This window comes from Daphnia pulicaria, chromosome 3 (assembly GCF_021234035.1).
Source record: "Daphnia pulicaria isolate SC F1-1A chromosome 3, SC_F0-13Bv2, whole genome shotgun sequence".
Classification (NCBI taxonomy): Eukaryota; Metazoa; Arthropoda; class Branchiopoda; order Diplostraca; family Daphniidae; genus Daphnia; species Daphnia pulicaria.
In genome coordinates, this window is record NC_060915.1 from 2401548 (window position 1) to 2426950 (window position 25403).

The window sequence follows — 25403 nt, forward strand, 5'->3', positions numbered from 1 at the left end:
ACGCCAGAGCACGCCAATGCATGCCAGAGCACGCCAGAGCACGCCAGAGCACACCAGAGCACGGTAGAGCACAGCATAGAACAGCTCAGCACTTGAAGTTGCTATAATATTTATTTCTCTTGTTAAAACAATTTTTAATTACAGGATGTGTAAATCAATGTCCAATACACCATTTAAGTCTATTGAATCAATAAATTTATAGAGCATTTCATGAACAAAAAGTTTTAGAAAAACGCACATCACAGCACTTGAATTTTTTAAAATTTTTCGAGTTATTTGAGATCTTTTGTTGGGTAGTGGAGTTCTATTGTCAAGCACTTGAGTTCTGCATAGCAGAGCACGCCAATGCACGCCAATGCACGCCAGTGCACGCCAGAGCACGCCAATGCACGTCAGTGAACGCCAGAGCACGCCATAGCACGCCAGGGCACGCCAGAGCACGCCAGTGCACGCCAATGCACGCCAATGCACGCCAGAGCACGCCAATGCACGCCAATGCACGCCAATGCACGCCAGAGCACGCCAGTGCATGCCAGAGTACGCCAGTGCACGCCAATGCACGCCAAAGCACGCAAATGCACGCCACTGCACGCCAGGGCACGCCAGAGCACGCCAGGGCACGCCAGAGCACGCCAGTGCACGCCAGTGTACGCCAGAGCACGCCAGTGCCACTTAAGCACGCCAGTGCATGCCAGTGCACGCCAGAGCACGCCAGTGCATGCCAGAGCACGCCAGAGCACGCCAGAGCACACCAGAGCACGGTAGAGCACAGCAGAGAACAGCTCAGCACTTGAAGTTGCTATAATATTTATTTCTCTTGTTAAAACCATTTTTTAATTACAGGATGTGTAAATCAATGTCCAATACACCATTTCAAGTCTATTGAATCAATAAATTTATAGAGCATTTCATGAACAAAAAGTTTTAGAAAAACGCACATCACAGCACTTGAATTTTTTAAAATTTTTCGAGTTATTTGAGATCTTTTGTTGGGTAGTGGAGTTCTATTGTCAAGCACTTGAGTTCTGCATAGCAGAGCACGCCAATGCACGCCAATGCACGCAAGTGCACGCCAGAGCACGCCAATGCACGTCAGTGCACGCCAGAGCACGCCATTGCACGTCAGTGCACGCCAGAGCACGCCAGAGCACGCAAATGCACGCCAGTGCACGCCAGAGCACGCCAGTGCACGCCAATGCACGCCAATGCACGCCAGAGCACGCCAATGCACACCAATGCACGCCAATGCACGCCAGAGCACGCAATTGCACGCCAGAGCAGCCAGTGCACGCAAAAGCACACCAGAGCACGCCAATGCACGCCAATGCACGCCAGAGCACGCCAATGCACGCCAATGCACGCCACTGCACGCCAGAGCACGCCAGTGCACGCCAGAGCACGCCAGAGAACGACAGAGCACGCAAGAGCACGCCAATGCACGCCAATGCACGTCAAAGCACGCAAATGCACGCCAGTGAACGCCAGAGCACGCCAGAGCACGCCAGAGCACGACAGAGCACGCCAGTGCACGTCAGTGCACGCCAGAGCACGCCAGATCACGCAAGAGCACGCCAGAGCACGCTAGAGCACGCCAGAGCACGCAAATGCACGCCATTGCATTCCAGAGCACATCAGAGCACGCCAGAGCACGCCAGAGCACGCCAAAGCACGCCAGAGCACGCCAACGCACGCCCGTGCACGCCAATGCACGCTAGAGCACGCCAATGCACGCCAAAGCACGCAAATTCACGCCAGAGCACGCTAGAGTACGCCAGTGCACGCCAGAGTACGCCAGTAAACGCCAATGCACGCCAAAGCACGCAAATTCACGCCAGAGCATGCCAGAGCACGCCAGAGCACGCCAGAGCAGGCCAGAGCACGCCAGAGCACGCCAGTGCACGCCAATGCACGCCAGAGCACGCCAGAGCAGGCCAATGCACGCCAATGCACGCCAGATCACGCCAGTTTAGGCCAGTGCACGCCAGAGCACGCCAGAGCACAGCAGAGAACAGTTCAGCACTTGAAGTTGCTATAATATTTATTTCTCTTGTTAAAACCATTTTTTAATTACAGGATGTGTAAATCAATGTCCAATACACTATTTTAAGACTATTGAATCAATAAATTTATAGAGCAATTCATGAACAACAAGTTTTAGAAAAACGCACATCACAGCACTTGAATTTTTTAAAATTTTTCAAGTTATTTGAGTTCTTTTGTCGGGTAGTGGAGTTCTATTGTCAAGCACTTGAGTTCTGCATAGCAGAGCACGCCCGTCAGGCAGAAGAGAACAGCTGATGTTTAATTGAGTGTCTTGGCAGAAACAGAAGGTAGCCATTGTTCATTTTAGGGCGTGTATCGCCATTGACAACTCGTTTCTTACTGTGCTTTATTGGTGTGAATTCTCACCTTGTGACTCCCTATTATTCATTTGAGACTTTAAGGTAATTTTGTATATGTATGTTTTATGTGCTTGATGATCTCACATATTCTCGTGTACATAGATTAGGCCTGATTAGGCCCTAGAATTGATTTGTGTAATTATGTGACCACGATTGCCTTATTGACCGGCTCCTAATTGTGGATGCTAGGTGAGAGCTAGGTTTCATTTCAATTGAAGTTTGTGTTTGCTAATTCTGTCTTAATTTAGGCAATTTGCGTATTTGTGCTCTGTACATTTTCTATATTGACGAATAAATCCGTGAATCGAATAGAAGCAATTGATAGGCCTACGCCCCTCCTCGACCGTCTCATTCTCTCGCTGAAACAACGCCAGAGCACGCCAGAGAAAGCCAGAGCACGCTAGAGCACGCCAGAGCACGCAAGTGCACGCCAATGCACGCCAGTCCACGCCAGAGCACGCCAGTGCACGCCAGAGCTCGCCAGAGCACGCCAGAGCACGCCAGAGCACGCCAATGCACGCCAGAGCACGCCAGTGCACGCCAATGCACGCCAGAGCACGCCAGAGCACGCCAGAGCACGCCAGAGCACGCCAGAGAACGCCAGAGCACGCCAGTGCACGCCAATTTACGCCAGAGCACGCCAATGCACGCCAGAGCACGCCAGTGCACGACAGAGCACGCCAATGCACGCCAAAGCACGTCAGTGTACGCCAATGCACGCCAAAGAACGCAAATGCACGCCATTGCACGCCAAACAAAGCAAGACCACGCCAGACCACGACAGAGCACGCCAGAGCACGCCAAAGCACGCCAGTGCACGCCAGAGCACGCCAGTGCATGCCAGTGCACGCAAGAACACGCCAGAGCACGGTAGAGCACAGCAGAGCACAGCAAACCACTTGAAGTTGCTATAATATTTATTTCTCTTGTTAAAACCATTTTTTAATTACAGGATGTGTAAATCAATGTCCAATACACCATTTCAAGTCTATTGAATCAATAAATTTATAGGGCAATTCATGAACAAAAAGTTTTAGAAAAACGCACATCACAGCACTTGAATTTTTTAAAATTTTTCAAGTTATTTGAGTTCTTTTGTCGGGTAGTGGAGTTCAATTGTCAAGCACTTGAGTTCTGCATAGCAGAGCACGCCAGAGCACGCCAGTGCACGCAAATGCACGCCAGTGCACGTCAGAGAACGCCAGAGCACGTTAGAGCACGCAAGTGCACGCCAATGCACGCCAATGCACGCCAGTGAACGCCAATGCACTCCAGAGCACGCCAGTGCACGCCAATGCACGCCAAAGCACGCCAATGCACGCCAGTGCACGCAAGAGCACGCCAGTGCACGCCAGAGCACGCCAGTGCACGCCAATGCACGCCAGAGCACGACAATGCACGCCAATGTCCGCGACAGCACGCTAGTGCACGCCAGAGCACGCCAGAGCACGCCAGAGCACGCCAGAGCACGCCAGAGCACGCCAGAGCACGCCAGAGCACGCCAGTACACGCCAGTGCATGCCAGTTCACGCCAGAGCACGGTAGAGCCCAGCAGAGAACAGCTCAGCACTTAAAGTTGCTATAATATTTATTTCTCTTGTTAAAACCATTTTTTAATTACAGGATGTGTAAATCAATGTCAAATACACCATTTCAAGTCTATTGAATCAATAAATTTATAGAGCAATTCATGAACAAAAAGTTTTAGAAAAACGCACTTCACAGCACTTGAATTTTTTAAAATTTTTCAAGTTATTTGAGTTCTTTTGTCGGGTAGTGGAGTTCTATTGTCAAGCACTTGAGTTCTGCATAGCAGAGCACGCAAGAGCACGCCAGTGCACGCCAGTGCACGCCAGTGCACGACAGAGCACGCAAGTGCACGCCAGAGCACGCCAGTGCACGCCAGAGCACGCCAGAGCACGCAAGTGCATGCCAGTGCACGCCAGAGCACGCCAGTGCATGCCAGTGCACGCCAGAGCACGCCAGAGCACGCCAGTGCACACCAGGGCACGCCAGGGCACGCCAGAGCACGCCAATGCACGCCAAAGCACGTCAGTGCACGTCAGTGCACGCCAGAGCACGCCAGTGCATGCCAGTGCACGCCAGAGCACGCCAGAGCACGCCAAACTACGCCAGACCACGCCAGAGCACGCCAGAGCACGCCAAAGCACGCCCGTGCTTGCCAGAGCACGCCAGAGCACGCCAGAGCACACCAGTGCACGCCAGTGCATGCCAGTGCACGCCAGAGCACGCCAGTGCATGCCAGTGCACGCCAGGTCACGCCAGAGCACGGTAGAGCACAGCAGAGAAAAGCTCACCACTTGAAGTTGCTATAATATTTTTTTCTCTTGTTAAAACCATTTTTTAATTACAGGATGTGTAAATCAATGTCCAATACACCATTTCAAGTCTATTGACTCAATAAATTTATAGAGCAATTCATGAACAAAAAGTTATAGAAAAACGCACATCACAGCACTTGAATTTTTTAAAATTTTTCAAGTTATTTGAGTTCTTTTGTCGGGTAGTGGAGTTCTATTGTCAAGCACTTGAGTTCTGCATAGCAGAGCACGCCAGTGCACGCCAGTGCACGCAAGAGCACACCAGTGCACGCCAATGCACGCCAGAGCACGCCAGTGCATGCCAGTGCAAGCCAGAGCACGCCAGAGCACGCCAGTGCACACCAGTGCACGCCAGTGAAAGCCAGAGCACGCAAGAGCACGCCAGAGCACGGAAGAGCACGCCAGTTCACGCAAGAGCACGCCAGAGCACGCCAGAGCACGCCAGAGCACGCCAGAGCAAACCAGTGCACGCCAATGCACGCCAGAGAAAGGCCAGAGCACGCCAATGCACGCCAGAGCACGCCAGTGCATGCCAGTGTACGCCAGAGCACGCAAGTGCATGCCAGTGCACGCCAGAGTACGCCAATAGAGCACGCCAGTGCACGCAAGAGCACGCCAGCGCAAGCCAGAGCACGCCAGTGCACGCCAGTGCATGCCAGTGTACGCCAGAGCACGCCAGTGCATGCCAGTGCACGCCAGAGCAGGCCAGAGCACGCCAGAGCACGCCAGTGCACGCCAGAGCACGCCAGTGCATGCCAGTGCACGCAAGAGCACGGAAGAGCACAGCAGAGAACAGCTCAGCACTTGAAGTTGCTATAATATTTATTTTTCTTTTTAAAACCATTTTTTAATTACAGGATGTGTAAACAAATGTCAATACACCATTTCAATTCTATTGAATCAATAAATTTATATAGCAATTTATGAACAAAAAGTTTTAGAAAAACGCACATCACAGCACTTGAATTTTTTAAAATTTTTCAAGTTATTTGAGTTCTTTTGTCGGGTAGTGGAGTTCTATTGTCAAGCACTTGAGTTCTGCATAGAAGAGCAAACCAGAGCACGCCAGAGCAAGCCAGTTCACGTCAGAGCACGCCAGAGCACGCCAGAGCACATCCAGAGCACGCCAGAGCACGCCAGAGCACGCTAGAGCACGCCAGAGCACGCCAGTGCACGCCAGTGCACGCCAGAGCACGCCAGTGCGCGCCAATACACGCCAGTGCACGCCAGAGCAAGCCAGATTATGCCAGTGCACGCCAATGCACACCAGAGCACGCCAGTGCACGCCAGACACCAGTGAACGCTAATGCACGCCAGAGCACGCCAATGCACGCCAATGCACGCCAATGCAAGCCAGAGAACGCCAGAGCACGCCAGTGCACGCCAGAGCACGCCAGTGCACGCCTATGCACGCCAGAGCACGCCAATGCACGCCAGTGCACGCCAGAGCACGCCAGTGCACACTAATGCACGCAAGAGCACGCAAATGCACGCAAATGCACGCAAATGCACGCCAGAGCACGCCAGTGCAAGCCAGAGCACGCCAGAGCAAGCCAGTTCACGCCAGAGCAAGCCAGAGCACGCCAGAGCACGCCAGAGCACGCTAGAGCACGCCAGTGCACGCCAATGCACGCCAGAGCACGCCAGTGCACGCCAATGCACGCCAGAGCACGCAAATGCACGCCAGAGCAAGCCAGAGCACGCCAGTGCATGCCAGTGCACGCCAGAGCAGGCCAATGGAGCACGCCATTGCACGCCAGTGCACGCAAGAGCACGCCAGAGCAAGCCAGAGCAAGCCAGAGCACGCCAGTGCACGCCAGTGCATGCCAGTGTACGCCAGAGCATGCCAGTGCATGCCAGTGTAGCCAGAGCACGCCAGGGCACGCCAGTGCACGCCAGAGCACGACAGTGCATGCCAGTGCACGCCAGAGCACGACAGTGCATGCCAGTGCACGCCAGAGCACGGTAGAGCACAGCAGAGAACTGCTCAGCACTTGAAGTTGGTATTATATTTATTTCTCTTTTTAAAACCATTTTTAATTACAGGATGTGTAAATTAATGTCCAATACACCATTTCAAGTCTATTGAATCAATAAATTTATAGAGCAATTTATGAACAAAAAGTTTTAGAAAAACGCACATCACAGCACTTGAATTTTTTAAAATTTTTCAAGTTATTTGAGTTCTTTTGTCGGGTAGTGGAGTTATATTGTCAAGCACTTGAGTTCTGCATAGCAGAGCACGCCAATGCACGCCAGTGCACGCCAGAGCACGCCAGTGCACGCCAGAGCACGCCAGTGCACGCCAGAGTACGCCAGAGCACGCCAGTGCATTCCAGTGCACGCCAGAGCACGCCAGAGCACGGAAGAGCACGCCAGTTCACGCAAGAGCACGCCAGAGAACGCCAGAGCACGCCAGAGCACGCCAGAGCACGCCAGTGCACGCCAATGCACGCCAGAGCACGCCAATGCACGCCAATGCACGCCAGAGCACGCCAATGCACGCCAGAGCAAGCCAGAGCACGCCAGTGCATGCCAGTGTACGCCAGAGCACGCCCGTGCATACCAGTGCACGCCAGAGCACGCCAATAGAGCACGACAGTGCACGCCAGAGCACGCCAGAGCACGCCAGAGCAAGCCAGAGCACGCCAGAGCACGCCAGTGCACGCCAGTGCATGCCAGTGTACGCCAGAGCACGCCAGTGCATTCCAGTGCACGCCAGAGCACGCCAGAGCATGCCAGTGCAAGCCAGAGCACGCCAGTGCACGCCAGAGCACGCCACTGCACGCCAGCGCACGCCAGAGCACGCCAATTCACATCAGAGCACGCCACTGCACGCCAGAGCACGCCAATGCACGCCAGAGCACGCCAGAGCACGCCAGAGCACGCCAGAGCACGCCATTGCACGTCAGTGCACGCCAGAGCACGCAAGTGCACGCCAATGCACGCCAGAGCACGCCAGAGCACGCCAGTGCAAACCAGTGCATGCCAGTGCACGTCAGAGCACGCCAGTACACGCCAGTGCACGCCAGAGCACGCCAGTTCACGCAAGAGCACGCCAGAGCACGCCAGAGCACGCCAGTCAACGCCAATACACGCCAGAGCACGCCAGAGCACGCCAGAGCACGCCAGTGCACGCCAATGCACGCCAGAGCACGCCAATGCACGCCAGAGCAAGCCAGAGCACGCCAGAGCACGCCAGTGAACGCCAGAGCACGCCAGAGCACGCCAAAGCACGCCAGTGCATGCCAGTGCACACCATAGCACGCCAGTGCATGCCAGTGCACGCCAGAGCACGCCAGAGCACGGTAGAACACAGCAGAGAACAGCTCAACACATGAAGTTGCTATAATTTTTATTTCTCTTGTAAAAATCATTTTTTAATTACAGGATGTGTAAATCAATGCCCAATACACCATTTCAAGTCTATTGAATCAATAAATTTATAGAGCAATTCATGAACAAAAAAATTTAGAAAAACGCACTTCACAGCACTTTAATTTTTTAAAATTTTCGCAGAGCACGCAAGAGCACGCCAGTGCACGCCAAAGCACGCCAGAGCGCGCCAGTGCATGCCAGTGCATGCCAGTGCACGCCAGAGCACGCCAATGCACGCCAGTGCACGCCAGAGCACGCCAGAGCACGCCAGAGCACGGTAGAGCACAGCAGAGAACAGCTCAGCACTTGAAGTTGCTAAATTATTTATTTCTCTTGTTAAAACCATTTTTTAATTACAGGATGTGTAAATCAATGTCCAATACACGATTTCAAGTCAATTGAATCAGTAAATTTTTTAGAGCAATTCATGAACAAAAAATTTTAGAAAAACGCACATCACAGCACTTGAATTTTTTAAAATTTTTCAAGTTATTTGAGTTCTTTTGTCGGGTAGTGGAGTTCTATTGTCAAGCTCTTGAGTTCTGCATAGCAGAGCACGCCAGAACACGCCAGTGCACGCCAGAGCACGACAGAGCACGCCAGTGCACGCCAGAGCACACCAGAGCACTCCAGTGCATGCCAGTGCACGCAAGCACGGCAGTGCATGCCAGTGCACGCCAGAGTACGCCAGTGCACGCCAATGCACGCCAAAGCACGCAAATGCACACCTCTGCACGCCAGAGCAGGCCAGAGCACGCCAGAGCACGTTAGAGCACGCTAGAGCACGCCAGAGCACGCAAGTGCACGCAGAAGCACGCCAGAGCACGCCAGAGTACGCCAGAGCACGCTAGAGCACGCTAGAGCACGCCAGTGCACGCCAATGCACGCCAGTGCACCCCAGAGCACGCCAGTGCACGCCAATGCACGCCAGAGCACGCCAGTGCACGCCAATGTACGCCAAAGCATGCAAATGCACGCCAGTGCACGCCAGAGCACGCCAGAGCACGCCAGTGCACGCCAGTTCACGCCAGTTCACGCCAGAGCACGCCAGTGCACGCCAATGCACGGCAGAGCACGCCAGTGCATGCCAGAGCACGCCAGTGCATGCCAGAGCACGCCAGTGCACGGCAGTGCACGCCAGTGCACGCCAGTGCACGCCAGAGTACGCCATTGCACGCCAATGCACGCCAAAGCACGCAAATGCACGCCAGAGCACGCCAGAGCACGCCAAAGCACGCCAGAGCACGCCAGTGCACGCCAGAGCACGCCCGTGCACCCCAATACACGCCAGAGCACGCCAATGCACACCAGTGCACGCCAGAGCACGCCAGAGCACGTCAGTGCACGCCAGAGCACGTCAGTGCACGCCAGAGCACGTCAGTGTACGCCAGAGCACGCCAGAGCACGCCAGAGCACGCTAGAGCACGCCAGAGCACACAAGTGCACGCCAATGCACACCAGAGCACGCCAATGCACGCCAGTTCACGCCAGAGCACGCCAGTGCACGTCAGTGCACGCAAGAGCACGCAAGAGCATGTTAGCGCACGCTAGAGCACGCCAGAGCACGCCAAAGCACGCCAATGCACGCCAGTGCATGCCAGAGCACGCCAGTAAACGCCAATACACGCCAGAGCACGCTAATGCACGCCAGAGCACGCCAGTGCACGCAAGAGCACGGCAGTGCACGCCAGAGGACGCCAGTGCACGCCAATGCACGCCAGAGCACGCCAATGCACGCCAGAGCACGCCAGAGCACGCCAGTGCACGTCAGTGCACGCCAGAGCAAGCCAGAGCACGCCAGTGCTCGTCAGTGCACGCCAGAGCACGACAAAGCACGCTAGAGCACGCTAGAGCAAGCCAGAGCACGCCAGTGCACGCCAGAGCACGCCAGTGCACGCCAATGCACGCCAGTGCACGCCAAAGCACGCCAGTGCACGCCAATGCACGCCAGAGTACGCCAGTGCACGCCAATGTGCGCCAATGCACCCCAAACCACGCCAATGCACGCGAGGGCACGCCAGAGCACGCCAGAGAACGCCAGAGCACGCCCGTGCACGCCAGAGCACACCAGTGCACGCCAATGCACGCCAGAGCACGCCAATGCACGCCAGTGCACGCTAATGCACGCCAAAGCACGCAAATGCACGCCAGTGCACGCCAGAGCACGCCATAGCACGCAAGAGCAAGCCAGTGCACGCCAAAGCACGCCAGAGCACGCCAGTGCATGCCAGTGCATGCCAATGCACGCCAATGCACCCCAAACCACGCCAATGCACGCCATTGCACGCCAGAGCACGCCAGAGCACGCCAGAGCACGCCAATGCACATCAGAGTACGCCAGTGCACGCCAATGCACGCCAAAGCACGCAAATGCACGCCAGTGCACGCCAGAGCACGCCAGAGCACGCCAGAGCATGCCGGTGCACGCCAGATTACGCCAGTGCATGCCAGTGTACGCCAGAGCACGCCAGTGCACGCCAGTGCATGCCAGTGCACGCCAGAGCACGGTAGAGCACAGCAAAGAACAGCTCAGCACTTGAAGTTGCTAAATTATTTATTTCTCTTGTTAAAACCATTTTTTAATTACAGGATGTGTAAATCAATGTCCAATACACCATTTCAAGTCTATTGAATCAATAAATTTATAGAGCAATTCTTGAACAAAAACTTTTAGAAAAACGCACATCACAGCACTTGATTTTTTAAAATTTTTCAAGTTATTTGAGTTCTTTTGTCGGGTAGTGGAGTTCTATTGTCAAGCACTTGAGTTCTGCATAGAAGAGCTTGCCAGAGCACGCCAGTGCACGCCAGAGCACGACAGAACACGCCAGTGCACGCCAGAGCACGCCAGAGCACGGCAGTGCATGCTAGTGCCCGCCAGAGCACGCCAGTGCATGCCAGTGCACGCCAGTGCACGCCAGAGTACGCCAGTGCACGCCAATGCACGCCAAAGCACGCAAATGCACGCCAGTGCACGCCAAAGGACGCCAGAGCGAGCCAGAGCATGCCACTGCACGCCAGTAAACGACAGTGCACGCCAGAGCACGTCAGTGCATGCCATTGCATGCAAGTGCACGCCAGAGCACGCCAGTGCACGCCAGTGCATGCCAGTGCACGCCAGTGCACGCCAAAGCACGCAAATGCACGCCAGTGCACGCCAGAGCACGCCAGTGCATGCCAGTGCACGCCAGAGCATGCCAGAGCACGCCAGAGCACGCCAATATACGCCAGTGCACGCCAGAGCACGGTTGAGCACAGCAGAGAACAGCTCAGCACTTGAAGTTGCTATAATATTTATTTCTCTTGTAAAAACCATTTTTTAATTACAGGATGTGTAAATCAATGACCAATACACCATTTCAAGTCTATTGAATCAATAAATTTATAGAGCAATTCTTGAACAAAAACTTTTAGAAAAACGCACATCACAGCACTTGATTTTTTAAAATTTTTCAAGTTATTTGAGTTCTTTTGTCGGGTAGTGGAGTTCTATTGTCAAGCACTTGAGTTCTGCATAGAAGAGCTTGCCAGAGCACGCCAGTGCACGCCAGAGCACGACAGAACACGCCAGTGCACGCCAGAGCAACTCAGAGCACGCCAGTGCATGCCAGTGCACGCCAGAGCACGCCAGTGCACGCCAGTGCACGCCAGTGCACGCCAGTGCACGCCAGAGTACGCTAGTGCACGCCAGAGCATGCCAGTGCAAGCCAGAGCACGCCAGTGCACGCCAGTGCACGCCAGTGCACGCCAGAGCACGTCAGTGCACGCCAGAGCACGCCAGAGCACGCCAGAGCACGCCAATGCACGCCAATGCACGCCAAAGCACGCCCGTGCACGCCAATGCACGCCAGAGCACGCCAATGCACACCAGTGCACGTCAGTGCACGCCAGAGCAAGCTAGAGCACGCTAGAGCACGCTAGAGCACGGCAGAGCACGCCAAAGCATGCCAGAGCATGCCCGTGCACGCCAATGCACGCCAGAGCACGCAAATGCACACCAGTGCACGCAAGTTTACGCAAGTGCACGCCAATGCACACCAGAGCACGCCAATGCACGCCAGTGCACGCCAGAGAACGCCAGAGCACGTTAGAGCACGCTAGAGAACGCCAGAGCACGCAAGTGCACGCCAGAGCACGCAAGTGCACGCCAATGCACACCAGAGCACGCCAATGCACGCCAATGCACGCCAGAGCACGCCAATGCACGCCAGTGCACTTCAGTGCATGCCAGTGCACGCCAGAGCACGGTAGAGCATAGCAGACAACAGCTCAGCAATTGAAGTTGCTAAATTATTTATTTCTCTTGTTAAAACCATTTTTTAATTACAGGATGTGTAAATCAATGTCCAATACACCATTTCAAGTCTATTGAATCAATAAATTTATAGAGCAATTCATGAACAAAAAGTTTTAGAAAAACGCACATCCCCTTACGGAAAAAACAGCTATTCGATCGACCTTGAAGCTAGCGGCAAGCTGATTTGGTTCAAGCTAGTGATTTCTAGCTTGGTTCTAGCTGGCAATTATGTGAATTATTTCATGCTTGCGCAGCTCACCTTCTAAATACCTGAACATCAGGTAAACTGTTTTAGCCTGTCTCGGCATATAGCTTGCTTCAAGCTAAAGCTATGCTTAGAACCCCTAGCACGATTCGACCTGTCTTTTTAAAGCTATATCTAAGCTGGTATTTATGCTGTGTACCGCAAGCTTGGATCGACCAATTGTTTTACAGCTAAATTTAAGTTAATTTTAACAAACAGCATTGCTAACGAGCATTTGAACAGCTAATTGTTAATTACAGCTTTATTTATAATGTAAACCAGCATGTTCTGTATTTTACCAATAAAATACAAATAAAATGCAAATACAGCTGTATTTTTATTTGTATTTTTGACTTAATTTAGTGTACGTATTAAAATGTGTAGGCTATTTGTATTTTATTTGTATTTTATTGGTACAATACAGAACACTGTTAGTCTAACACACGAGACATATATTGGCTGATTATAAATTAGAAAGAAGTATTTTGAAAAGTAAACAAAACAAAAACTTGACAGTATTAGCCTCGAAAAGTATTATCAGCACGGCAGCATTGTAAAAAAAAAGAGGCGCAGTGGCTTTTCCCGCGTAAAAAATCTCGTCTGCACTGAAATGTTCAGATCGTCACTCTGAATGACAATGCGGTCTCATAAGTGCTTCTGCTGAGTGCTCTAAAATTTTTATTCGTTTTCTATCTTGCAATTGCAGATAAAAAGTAAGTTTTAACTGTTTAAATTGTTATATTACATATTGCATAGCCTATAGCATAGACAAAGACCACTGGTTGAAGCTCTTCATAAGAAAATTAACATGGCCAACTGTCGCCAGAATTCTTGCTACCCTTCCTCCGATTTCTCCAACCCCGTATTACTTGTCCTGCCCTCTAGTGTACGTTTTCATCTCTACATTCTGTTTCCTGGGTCGTATCAAGTAGCTAAGATCTCAGCTTGGATCACTGATCTACAGGGAATTTTTACTGCCAAGCAGACGTCGTCGTATAACGTAGTCTTTTATATTGACTTCGTCTGCTTGGCAGTATGAAATATGAAATGCTGCAAAATTGTTTTCAAATAAATACATGGAATGCGACTATAAATATAAATATAAAAGTATAAATAAAGAAGATTACAATTTATTTTAAAAACAATTTATTACGGATAACGGAACGCAAAATATAAATGCGTAATTCAGCTATCGATTAATCGATAGGACTTTTGATTCTTTTAAGATAATGTTTCCTATTAGGAAAAAATAAATACAAGCAAAAAAGAATAAAAGGACATTATTTTTGCCAAACGGAAGGGTTTGGAACGTTTAGGCCCACAAAGAGACTAATAAAGCAAGACGATATATGTATCGATTTAAATCAGTGAGCAGACGAGAGAAAATTTATCAAGTAGTGATCCAAGCTAAGTTGAGCTGAGATCTTAGCTACTTGATACGACCCTGCTCGCCAACCGTCCGCCATTGTTTGTTTTGGCAGTTTGTTGCGTCCTCGGCATGAGAATTTTACAAAAGAAATGTCGTTATCGACAGTAAAAAAGAAAAAGCGTGGTGCACATTGTTTCATTTGTGGATCAACTGAAGATGATGAAAACCATAGATTTGGAACTTTTGAAGTTAACACGAAGAGGCTTTCAGAGTGGGAAAAATTGATTCCTAAACCTGGATTGAAGGTTCGCTCAGCTATCTGTGGTCGGCATTTTGATGCCTATGACATTATTAAAGGGAAAGAAATTGGAGGAATTTTCCAGCCGTTCAAGCATTGGAAACTCAAAGACCACTCTACACCAAAGCACTTTCTATGTAATATATTTTCTAAATGTTCATGTGAAAACTGGTATGTTGCTGAAATAACTGACAACTTCTACATAGGTGAACCTGTTGATCCTCTTGCTGAATCTCGCAATTGTTCCCAAGCTAAGAAAGGTATGTTATTTTAATAATTGAATACATGAAACACAATCTAACTATTGTTATTTTACAGGTGGGCCCAAGATACGTAACCCATTTGCTGATTGCAACAATGAAAATCGTAAAGCTCTTGCTTCCAAATCTTTTAGTATTGGTAAATGTATTTCAAGATTTAATGCCATCATATTGTTGCATACATCTTTCCAAGGCATACTAAAAGTAATACCAAAATTGTTATCATAGGTGGGACCTCTAAACGGATTCCATTATCTGATTGTAGCACTGATGGAAATCGACAGCCTCTCATTTCCAAAGCTTCAAACAATGGTAATTGAAACAAAAGTTTTATTTGAAAACATATATTGACATTCTCAATTCCAGCAGGTACACTCATCAATTTAGCTAGTCCCCGAGAACACTTTGAGATGATTGATAGCATTAATCCAATGGACCCAAATGTGACTGTTGTCAATAATTTGTCGGGGGCAGCTCAAGGTAAATAACTATGGAAGTTTTAAGATATAGGTTGTAATTTAATTTGTCTTTTTCATTTATTCAAGGTGAGGGCAGTGTCACACTTCATGACCCTGGAGCCAACGACGTTCCGGCCCTCTCTGAAAGGCTAGCTTCGACTGAATCTGAAGCAACAGAAGCTGGTTTTTCTACTATGGATCATGAGCCCAGTGACCAAGACGAGGGTAATCCTGCAGTACGTGACCATGGAGCCAACGATCTTCCGACCCTCTCTGAAACGCTAGCTCCAACTGAATCTGAAGCAACAGATGCTTGTTTTTCTTCAACGGATAATGAGCCAAGCGACCAAGACGAGGGCAATCCTGCAGTACGTAACCATGGAACCAACGATCATCGGGCCCCCTCTGAAAGGTTAGCTTCGACTGAATCTGAAGCAACAGAAGCTGGTTTTTCTTCAATGGATCATGAGCCAACACTTAATTCTGGTGTAAGAGTTGGCCTATGATGTTACATAGCTCAGAGAGAACATTGACTTGCGAAGGTCACCTCTGCTATTAAGGCCACAGATGCTATCGCACAGCATCTTGAATAACAGAAAGTCACCCCCCCCCATAGTTGACAAACCCCCCACGACCGACTCCCTATGTTAACTCTAACTACGGCCTTTATTTAGACTAAATATAAGAGAAAACTAGCTAGTAGAAAAGCCCCCCTGTTCTGCTGAAAAGATACACCAGGAAGTCCAATGACCCGTAGTGAACCCACAGAGACGCTTGGGAAAAATCACCCCCGCGTCAGCTTCTTTTCCGCGCGCAACATTGTTTAGCAAACATAATAAATAGAACCCGCAGTTTTAACTAGAGTTAGTCTTTTTTAGTAGTTGAAGGAAGAACAGTCGTCTCTCTCCCTCTCTCTCTCTGTGTGTTCCAAGTATCCACCTTCTTCAATACGTTTCGCCTTCCAGTTCCAATCTGCTGTCTACAAAATGCGGTAATACAATTCTTTCACATTCATCATTAGTTCTTCTTTTTATGCGCAGAGTTTTCCTCTTATGGGAGAACTCTGACATTGGTGGCAGCGATCTATCCAAACTCGCGTGTCTTATTTTTCCCATATATTTGCAACTGTGTAACATCACGTCAGGTGCGGTCTTCAATAATTTATTATTGAATATAAAAATCACAGCCATCGACGTTTATGTATTTTTGGTCCCAGGACCCCCGTGTGGTCATTTCCGAGTGAATTAAACGCACCACGTTTAATGTCATTTCGAAGCGACTTTCGAAAGGTTTAGCGATCGTATGTACACGGCGTGGACCTTGTCAGTCGGTTAGGGATTGTTTCGACGTAAGTGACTGTCTTTCGGTTGCTTCCGCTTGATTCGGTCAAAAACTTTCTCAATGGCGCTGCCGGCGGGAAAGCATCTTTAACCACCCTCCCATTACACATACGGGGATTAATGTGCCACACACACACGTTGGATGGCAGTTTTTTTTTTTTTTTTCACAAGACTGCTCTGCCTTTTTTATGTCTCGTGTATATTTGTGCTGCGTTTCTTTTTCCGCCACACGTCGCTACTGGTTTTTTCTCGGTGTGTCCCATTCGTCGTTAAATTTTTTCTCCGTCGTTCTTTCTTATAATTCGCATTATTTCCGATATCCATTTAGAGACTTACCGCGAACTCTTTTGACGCATTGCTTTGAGTATTTTTTTTCCCAATATCGAACATTCCGGGATTCGTCTTCTGATTTTTTTTTAGGTGCCGTTTTTTTCCTCACAGCCTGAATTTTTCCGTGACTGTGACGCCACTGCGTTACGCACGTTGCTCTCGCTCGAATGCGCGCGCCATCTAGGCTTCAGAAAGCTAAACGTACACGAATGGAAAGCGCGTTGTCGGGTGAGCAGAAAGGGAAATTGGGAAAGCGGGGTTTTTTCAGTAAGTTGGGGAAGTCGCTTTTACTTCCTTTTTCCCCTAAATTGGCCGACCAGAACGAGCAACGGGCTGACGACTTTTATTCCGACGACGAGGAATCACATATCGACACGATAGCAGACACAGAGCCCCCATTTCCGGACGAGTTGTCGTTGGAAGAGGCCCGTGTTGCAGTTTATAGACAGGGGAAGAGTGTTCTGAACGCGCATCGACCAGTCCGCAACCTAATAGGTGATTCCACTACCTGGCGACAGGACGAGTGGCCCAACACCGCCGGCCGATCCTTACCTCGGACCCCTGTGGGTCAACCTCGCCTTTACCCCGACTTGGGTGCCGTTGAAGAAACGGTCGAGCCACCGGCAGACGATCAGCTAATAGAACCAGGCCCGAGTATTCCCATCACGCGTGGTCGACCTCGTCGCGTCACAGGTGTGCAACCGGTTCGCGCCAGTGCCCGCCTGAAGGCACGGGCTGCACAGACTCTTCCGCCAGCTGAAGCAGCGGTCGTTGACGAAGATTATCTCGATCTCGTTGACGCAGCCAAGTCGTCGGACGAGGACGACGACTTCGGCAGTACAAAGTCCCATATTGACCCCGAACCCGACGAGGGTCACGCGGACATTGAAGCACGCATTGACGCAGAATTGAAAGGGATAGAGACAGTCGCCCCTACGACGGGCCGACAACCGCAGTCCGCTCTTAAGTATTCGTCGACGCCATTAGGCAAGCCCCAGAATTTGTATACAACCCCTGGCCAGCAAACAGTCCAGTTAAACGTTCCTCCTTCTCCTTGGGACGTCGCCACCCCAGCCCTCCCTAACCAAAAGGAGCCAAACACTCTTCCGTCGACCCCCGTCGACAACCGTAAAACGACGCACGTAATCCCAGAACCGACGGCCGGGCCCTCCCGGCAACTCAATTCATCAAACCCTTTTCGTCAAGCCATCCAAATACCACAGACTCTTCCAGTTTTGCTGCCAAATACCAACCCTTTTCAACAAACCATTAAAGCAGAGCCTCCCAATCCACCTACACGAGTGATGGCGTCACAGAGCCCATATGAGGTCCTGTACCGATACCTTCGGGGAAAAGGGGCGTCTCGTGAAGATGCCGCGTCGGAAGCTAAAGCTGCTTTAGGGCCGCCTAAGGCGACCCCGGCCCCTTGTGTCGTTCCGCCTCCCGTAGCCGTCGACCAACCGGTTGACTGCCCGGCCGTCTCCCATCAGAGCTATTATAATAGTCAAAAGCTGTTGCAGAACCAGCAGCAACAAACAATAGCTCTTTTAGCTCAGGTACCCGCTTTTAGTGGGACAGGGTCGGGAAAATTTGAGGACTGGATTCAACATTTTGAACGGGTTGTAAACACCGCCGACTTTGAAGAGGGTAGGAAGATAAAGCTTTTGGGTTCCAAGCTCTTTGGGGCCACGGGGGACTGCATCACCACCTTCTTGCTTAACTATCCAAAAGAAGCACAATCTTTCGTTAAAGTAAAACAAAATCTCCACGAGCGCTTTCACGGGGGAGATAATAGAAAAATGTACTTTACGGAGTTTAAGAACTGTATTCGTAACTCGGGGGAGTCCATTAGAGATTATGCATGTCGGTTGCAGAAACTCTATTCGTTTGCCTATCCGGCAGAAGTAGGGACACCGGTCGACCCAGCTGTTCTTCGCCTACGTGAAACAATGTTGATGGACGGGTTCCTCGGAGGGTTGAAGCCTAACCTTCGCGAGCGAATGAGTTTTAAAGACTACAAGAACCTGAACGATCTCATTAAAGCAACGGAAAAATGTGCGGCCGTTTTGAGCGAGGCGAAATTAGAGAAACGAAGTGTAGAGTTTGTCAATGCCATCTCGGCTAACGCCAATGCCCGGGAAATTAGGGAAACAAAAAATGAAATAACAGAATTAAAATCAGTCATTGAGCAACTCACGCAGCAACTGTCGACAACCATGATTGCAGACCATGGGCACGAGGCAGTCAATGCTGTCGCCACGACTCAGACTACTCAATTATCAGAGAGTAAGAAGGAAATAGAAGAATGAAAAAACTTACTTAAGGCTAGTAACAAAAGTTATAGTGATATGATGAAGCAATCAAGAGAGGCCGAAAAAGCTATGAAAAATCTACAGCTCCAGGTTGCTGGAATGAGCCAACCAATCCAACCAGTTCAGCCAATTAGGCCACTTCAGCCCCATAATAGTAACCAGTTTGTCGATAATAATCCTCAGATTAGCCACCCACCTTTCGCTTATCGTAATCCACAACCACTGAACAGATACGACCCGGGTAGCCAGACGCACGGTCCACCTCCAAGGGGAGAGCGCTACTGTGCCAATTGTGCCGCCACCGGCCGGAACCCAACCACTCACAACACAGACAAGTGTGGTTGGGGACCAAACGGCCCAACCTGTTTTAAATGTCGCCAAACTGGACACATAGCGCGTGATTGCCCTTCGTCATCTATCCGAGTAGATCCTAGATATGCCCCACCAGTACCGAATGCCGGTCAGCTCAATCCCTGGAATCAGGAAAACTAAAAGCCACCTATTGTAACAGGGGGCAAAACGGTGGGCCTTGTCCGAAACCCCAGCAGAAAATCAATCAAGTAATAGAAACAAGAAAAAATAAAATCCCACGACTTCCGATTCAAGTAGGCAACGAGACATTCCAGGGTCTTTTAGATAGTGGCGCAGGTCGAAGTTTAATCAAGACGGAGGTGTTCAACAGATGGAAATAAGGAGTGATGAAATTCACCACAGACGTCCCGGTCGATTTATACGGTGTAGAGAACACAAAGTTAGTTACACGAGGGCTAGTAACCCTACAAGTTAAAGTCTTAGGTGATAATCTTCTGCAGGATTTTATCGTCGTCGATAGTATTAGCGAAGAATGCATCTTAGGTTTAGATGCATTGTACGAACATAAATTTATCCTTGATGGTAGCGAGAGGAGGATTTACCGAGTAAAACAACTCCGGAAATCGGACTCCGCGCCCACCATCATAACAAGAGAGAAGATCACGATACAGTCTTTTAGCGCCACTGTCGTTGAATCTGAAGGGAATGGGGAACAGCTACCTCCCAATCTTGCATTTTTTCTTCATAGAGGGCCGGGACTGAATAGTGGATTGCGACTTGACCCTTTTATCAATAAGAGTACAGAGGAAGGAGCATTTTTTTCAATAGCCATAGTAAACGAGACTAATAAATCAATAACCTTGCCTAAATACGAATTGATCGGAACTTTAGACTTCAGCAGAGTTGAAAAACCCAATATTAATTCTTGTACCGAGGACGAGCAACCAAGCGTTCCGTTAGATTTTAAAAACAATTTGCCTCAAGAAATGCCAGAAGTCGACAAAGACAATATAACAAAATTTTTAGAAAGTAGAAGAAAAATGTTTGCAACTAAAACAGGGGAATTGGGAAAAACAGGACTCGTAAAACACCACATCAACACGGAAGGACAAGGACCCATTCGATTGCGACCCTATCGAATACATCAGAATAACAAGAGCGAATTAGAAAGTATTTTACAGGAATTATTAGTTAACAAATTAATCAGACCGTCCGTGTCCCCATGGGCGGCACCCGTAGTGCTTGTTAAAAAGAAAAGCGGAGGAATTAGACTCTGCATGGACTATAGAAAATTAAATAGTATAACAAAGAAAGACTCATTTCCTCTACCTCGAATCGACGACGTTTTAGATTTGCTTCACGGGCAAAAGTATTTCTCAACTCTAGATTTAGCGTCAGGTTACTGGCAGATCGAAATGGACGATAGTTCAAAAGAAAAAACAGCGTTTATAGTTGACAACAATCTATACGAGTGGAATCGACTATCTTTTGGGTTGACTAACGCACCAGGAACCTTTCAACGCCTTATGAACTACGTACTACGTTCAGTCATCGGAAAGATATGCTTAGTTTACCTAGACGATATAATTGTTTTCTCAAAAACAAAAGAGGAACATTTGATTAATTTAGGGCGCATTCTCGACCTGTTAAAGGAAGCTGATTTAAAACTCGGCCTTTCGAAATGCAAATTCATGTCTGAGTCTGTCCAATATTTAGGCCATGTGATTTCAGCAAAAGGAATTACACCTGACCCAGAGAAAATCGAACAATTAAAAAATTACAAACGTCCGACAACAATTGTAGAAACCCAATCATTTTTAGGTCTTGCATCTTATTACAGGCGTTTCATTAAAGGTTTTGTGGATATTGCTCATCCATTAATTGAGCTCACAAAGAAAAAGAAAGATAAACAAAATAAATTAGTTAAGAAAAGGAATAAAGAAGAAGAGGATGGAAACAACGCTTTCGAATGGGGAGAGGCGGAACAGAAAGCTTTTGAAACCCTCCACGAGTGTCTCATTACGCCGCCCATTGTCGCTTTTCCAGACTTCGAAAAAGAGTTTTTTAATTTTTACGGATGCTAGTAATTATGGCATCGGAGCCGTATTGAGCCAGATACCAAACGGAGAAGAAGTCGTTATTGCATACTCAAGTAGACACTTGAATGCAGCAGAAATGAACTATTCCGCTATCGAGCGGGAGGCCCTCGCAATAGTATATGGGATAAAAAGATATCGTCACTACCTACAGGACGAAAAATTTGAAATTATAAGCGACCATCGACCACTACAATGGCTCGAGGCGCACAAAGATGAAAAAAGTAGACTGGGAAGGTGGGCGATCGAGCTTTCTGCAGTCAAGTATAAAGTTCGCTACAAACCGGGAAAGGAACACGCTAACGCCGACTTCCTCTCCCGAATCCGTGTCGTAAGCGCAGAAAAACGAACAGATTTTACTGACAATATTATTGAAGAGCAACGAAAAGATGAAACTTGCTCAAAAATCCGCCGTTATCTTGATGAAGGTGTACTTGCAGAACAGGACGAGTTAGAGAACCCAGACTGGGTGAAAGAAATCGAGCTTTTTCACGTCAAGAAGGGGGTGCTGAGGAGAGATTTCTTACCCCCATCGAAAAAAAGACGTCAGTTCATTCAGGAACAGACGGTCGTCCCCTATTCATTAAGAAAAAATATTATGAAAGAATACCACGCTTCGCTATTAGCAGGACATCTCGCGTTTTTACGTACATTCTTCCGGATACGCGACAAATATTACTGGCCCCGAATGTTGAAAGACATCAAGGAATATTGCAGGTCGCGCGAAACTTGTGCCCTACAAAGGCGAGTAGTGACCAGAGCCTTCCTACACCCCTTAGAAATCGCAACTGCCACATTCGAAGTAATCGGGATGGATTTCTTAGGCCCAATTAAACCCGTATCTACCAACGGAAATAAGTACGTCCTCGTAATGACGGATGCCTTTTCCAAATGGACGGAGGTTGTCGCGTTGCCTAATCAAACGGCAGAAACGACCTGCCGTGCATTGATGGATAAAATTATCCTGTATCATGGACCCGCAAAAATTATTGTCACCGACAGAGGCACTAATTTTACATCTCGTTTATTTAATAATCTATGTAATGAACTCCAGACGAAACACAAAACCACGACAGCGTATCATCCACAGTCGAATGGGATGACCGAACGCTTTAACAAGACAGTAATTGACATGGTTCGTAAATATGTTGATGACGAGTTGGAGAATTGGGAAGAAGTCCTCGGTCCGATGGCCGCAGCGTATAGGAATTCAGTGCATGCGTCTACGATGGAGAGTCCCTATTTTCTGATAACAGCTCGAGATCCGAACATGGTAGTCGACAGGTTTTTGATACCTGAGTCGGAGTCGATCACACCTCGTGACTACAAAAGCCAGACGATGCGACGTTTACGTGAAGGGTTCCAACTCGCCAAGGAAAATCTTTTGGAAGCTAGACGGCAGCAGAAAGCACAGTACGACAAGCGGGCCAAGAAAGAAAAATTTGAAGTAGGGGACCGCGTTTTACTGGACGTCAGAGTGACTAAACTAGGAACAAGTAAGAAATTAAATCCTAGGTATCAAGGACCTTTTCGCGTCTCAAAAGTTTTCCCTAACCACACAGTAGAAATCCGCGCGTATAATGGGAATGGTACTCAGCTTACCCATGTCAACCGCTTGAAAGCACTAACCGAGTGCATGATTTGGAGGGATGAAGAATGCGTCGATTTCGATGACTTAAGAAAGTCTAAACTAACAAACGCTAGGCAAAGAGACGGTGACTCTGACGACGAAGAAAGTTCTGACCAGGAAGACGAGGAAGATGAATTTAATGATTCGGACTCAGAGGAGGACGATATTTCACCCAATTTAGACGCCGTCATGAATGACGATCAAGACGCTGATTTGATTAATTTTGACGCCAGTATTACCTTGAATCCGGCAATGCCTACTCATGGCGAGCCGCTATATGACGTGAACGTCCCAGAACAAACGACGCTACCCCCTCCGTTAACCCCCCAGCGGGTTGCGCCAGCCCTGGCGGAACAAACCATAACCAACGAGTCTCCCAAATAGATTTCGGGACTTCTTACTAGATTAAGGGCAAATGCCTTAATTCTCACAGAGAATTGAGTAGGTCCCACGTCGACCGGACGCCGATCAGGCACCAGCGGCGCGTGGCCCCTTTTTCCTTTCACGCCAATGTTCAAACTGACTCATTTTTTTATTTTTTGTCTTAATTTTAGTTTCATTATGTACCAAGTAAACTCAATTCGTGTTTTTTTTTTATATATGTAGCTATCTCTTAATAGTTCTGCTAGCCAGCCTGCACACCACAGCAGCCATCATGGCCACTGTATGTGACTGTAGTAGTGAACGAAAAGACGGCTTCATCGCTTTCGACGATGAAGACTGCCTTCTCGGATCGGAAGATCCTGCCCCCCCAATTAATGTTACGTATACTCTATACTCCCATTTACCCGAAGTTAAACGATTTCCTGGGCATGTGTGTCGTATGTGGGCAGTTACTCGATGCATCTTTACGGATTTCCTGGGTTGGCATTACCCTACCGAAAGTAAGTGGGCTGTTCCAGTCTCTACTGCCGAGTGCGAAGAGATGAGAGACTTGCGAAAGTGTAAGAACGAAACCATGTACGCGAAAGGTGCCCACAAATATGCTTACGATGTGATGCCCCCGTTACAACCAGTCTGGATGGTAAATCGTAAAGCATCCTCGTTCCATTGTAAACTCGCAGAGGTCGCGCTAGAGAATGAGTGTGATAATTGTACTATCAACTCTCCCGTAGGATCCATTGAGTACCCTTATAACGGTTCCGTGACGAGGAATCTTCAAACACTCGTTTGGGAGGACGCATACAAGGAACAAAAGCCATGTTATCTCAAAATCGTAGGTGAATCAGTGTACGATGGTTTACTTTATAAGACGCGCGACCCGACGGTCCAACGCATACAGGATCGGTTGAGTCAGACGGATTATCTCGTTAACGTGACAGCCGAGTTGGAGCTGTGCGGAAAAGCCGCCTTATTCCGCATAAATGGGACGGACAAAGTCCTGATCTCCATTAATATTCCCACTCCGAAGCTCTACACGTCCTATTCTTCCAGTTCTCCCAATGCAACAGGACCTACAGCCCAGTCTCTAACCGTAGACATTCACAGCAACGGCTCTTATGACGGTGTGGACGCAAAAAACGTCACGGATAGTAAAGTGCCTTCGTTTCTGGCTGCGGAAATTCAGCAAGCAGCTCACCATCAATTTACGAGAGATGAGGCGATGGATCAGATCAATCGGTTAGCAGGTGAAATTAGACGTCTTCAATGTGAAAATCGTAAATCGACACGCAATAGTATACTCCTGGGGGCAAAAAGTAATGGTTGGTATGCCGCCACGCAACTGCATCTACCAGTCTGTGCACGCTTGAAGGTATATGGCACCCAAGTGGAAGTGTCCCGATGCGTGCCCTTTAATGTGACATTCGGAGCAGAAAGAACTAAGTGTGGTTATCAACCTCGTTTCATGAACTATACTTTAGCCCACAACGGCTGGCAACTCGTACCGTACAACCCGTGCTATTGGCCTGACGGTAACTACATCAACTTCAACGGGAAAACACACATTCACGCCGATGGTGCCTGGGTACCAGTTGTCACATCAGTTCCAATAAACAACAGACAACTAGTTGAGTTTGCCACGTATCAAGCGGACAACTCTCTTCAAAATTTCTTGCAAATGACCCCAGCGATGCAGAATGGTCCGCTGAGTCACGAGTCGGTGATGGCCGACATCCTAGCCACGATCCATGAACATTATGCTGAGGATAATTCTCGACAATTGTTGACTTCAAATGTGCTTATTCAACACAGTGCTGCACCAAACATTGACTTCGTCACGAAAATGGGTGGGTGGGTAAAGAATTTCGGAGCAGTCTCAGGGCTGGGTGCCCTGTCGGTATTGGCCGTAAGGTTTTGTGGAATCGGTTCTCTCCTTCTTAAAGCTTTTCCCCTC

General features: G+C 48.9%; 1 protein-coding gene across 1 annotated transcript; it reads left to right on the top strand.

Annotated features, from left to right (window-relative positions):
- Window positions 1-14135: 14135 nt before the first annotated feature.
- Window positions 14136-15554, top strand: LOC124328444. The gene is made up of 6 exons (XM_046787214.1): window positions 14136-14467; window positions 14537-14590; window positions 14649-14729; window positions 14819-14902; window positions 14960-15070; window positions 15136-15554. The coding sequence occupies exons 1-6, from the start codon at window positions 14182-14184 to the stop codon at window positions 15552-15554; spliced, it is 1035 nt and encodes a 344-aa protein (XP_046643170.1). The 5' UTR covers window positions 14136-14181.
- The last annotated feature ends 9849 nt before the right edge of the window (window positions 15555-25403 follow it).

What these genes read in the sequence shown, in the direction of transcription:
- LOC124328444 (XM_046787214.1), top strand. Translation starts at nt 14,182, where the DNA reads ATGTCGTTATCGACAGTAAAAAAGAAAAAGCGTGGTGCACATTGTTTC. An exon ending in TTCCAAAGCTTCAAACAATG is followed by an intron (nt 14,903 to 14,959) that starts GTAATTGAAACA and finishes CAATTCCAGCAG; the next exon opens with GTACACTCATCAATTTAGCT. An exon ending in TTTGTCGGGGGCAGCTCAAG is followed by an intron (nt 15,071 to 15,135) that starts GTAAATAACTAT and finishes CATTTATTCAAG; the next exon opens with GTGAGGGCAGTGTCACACTT.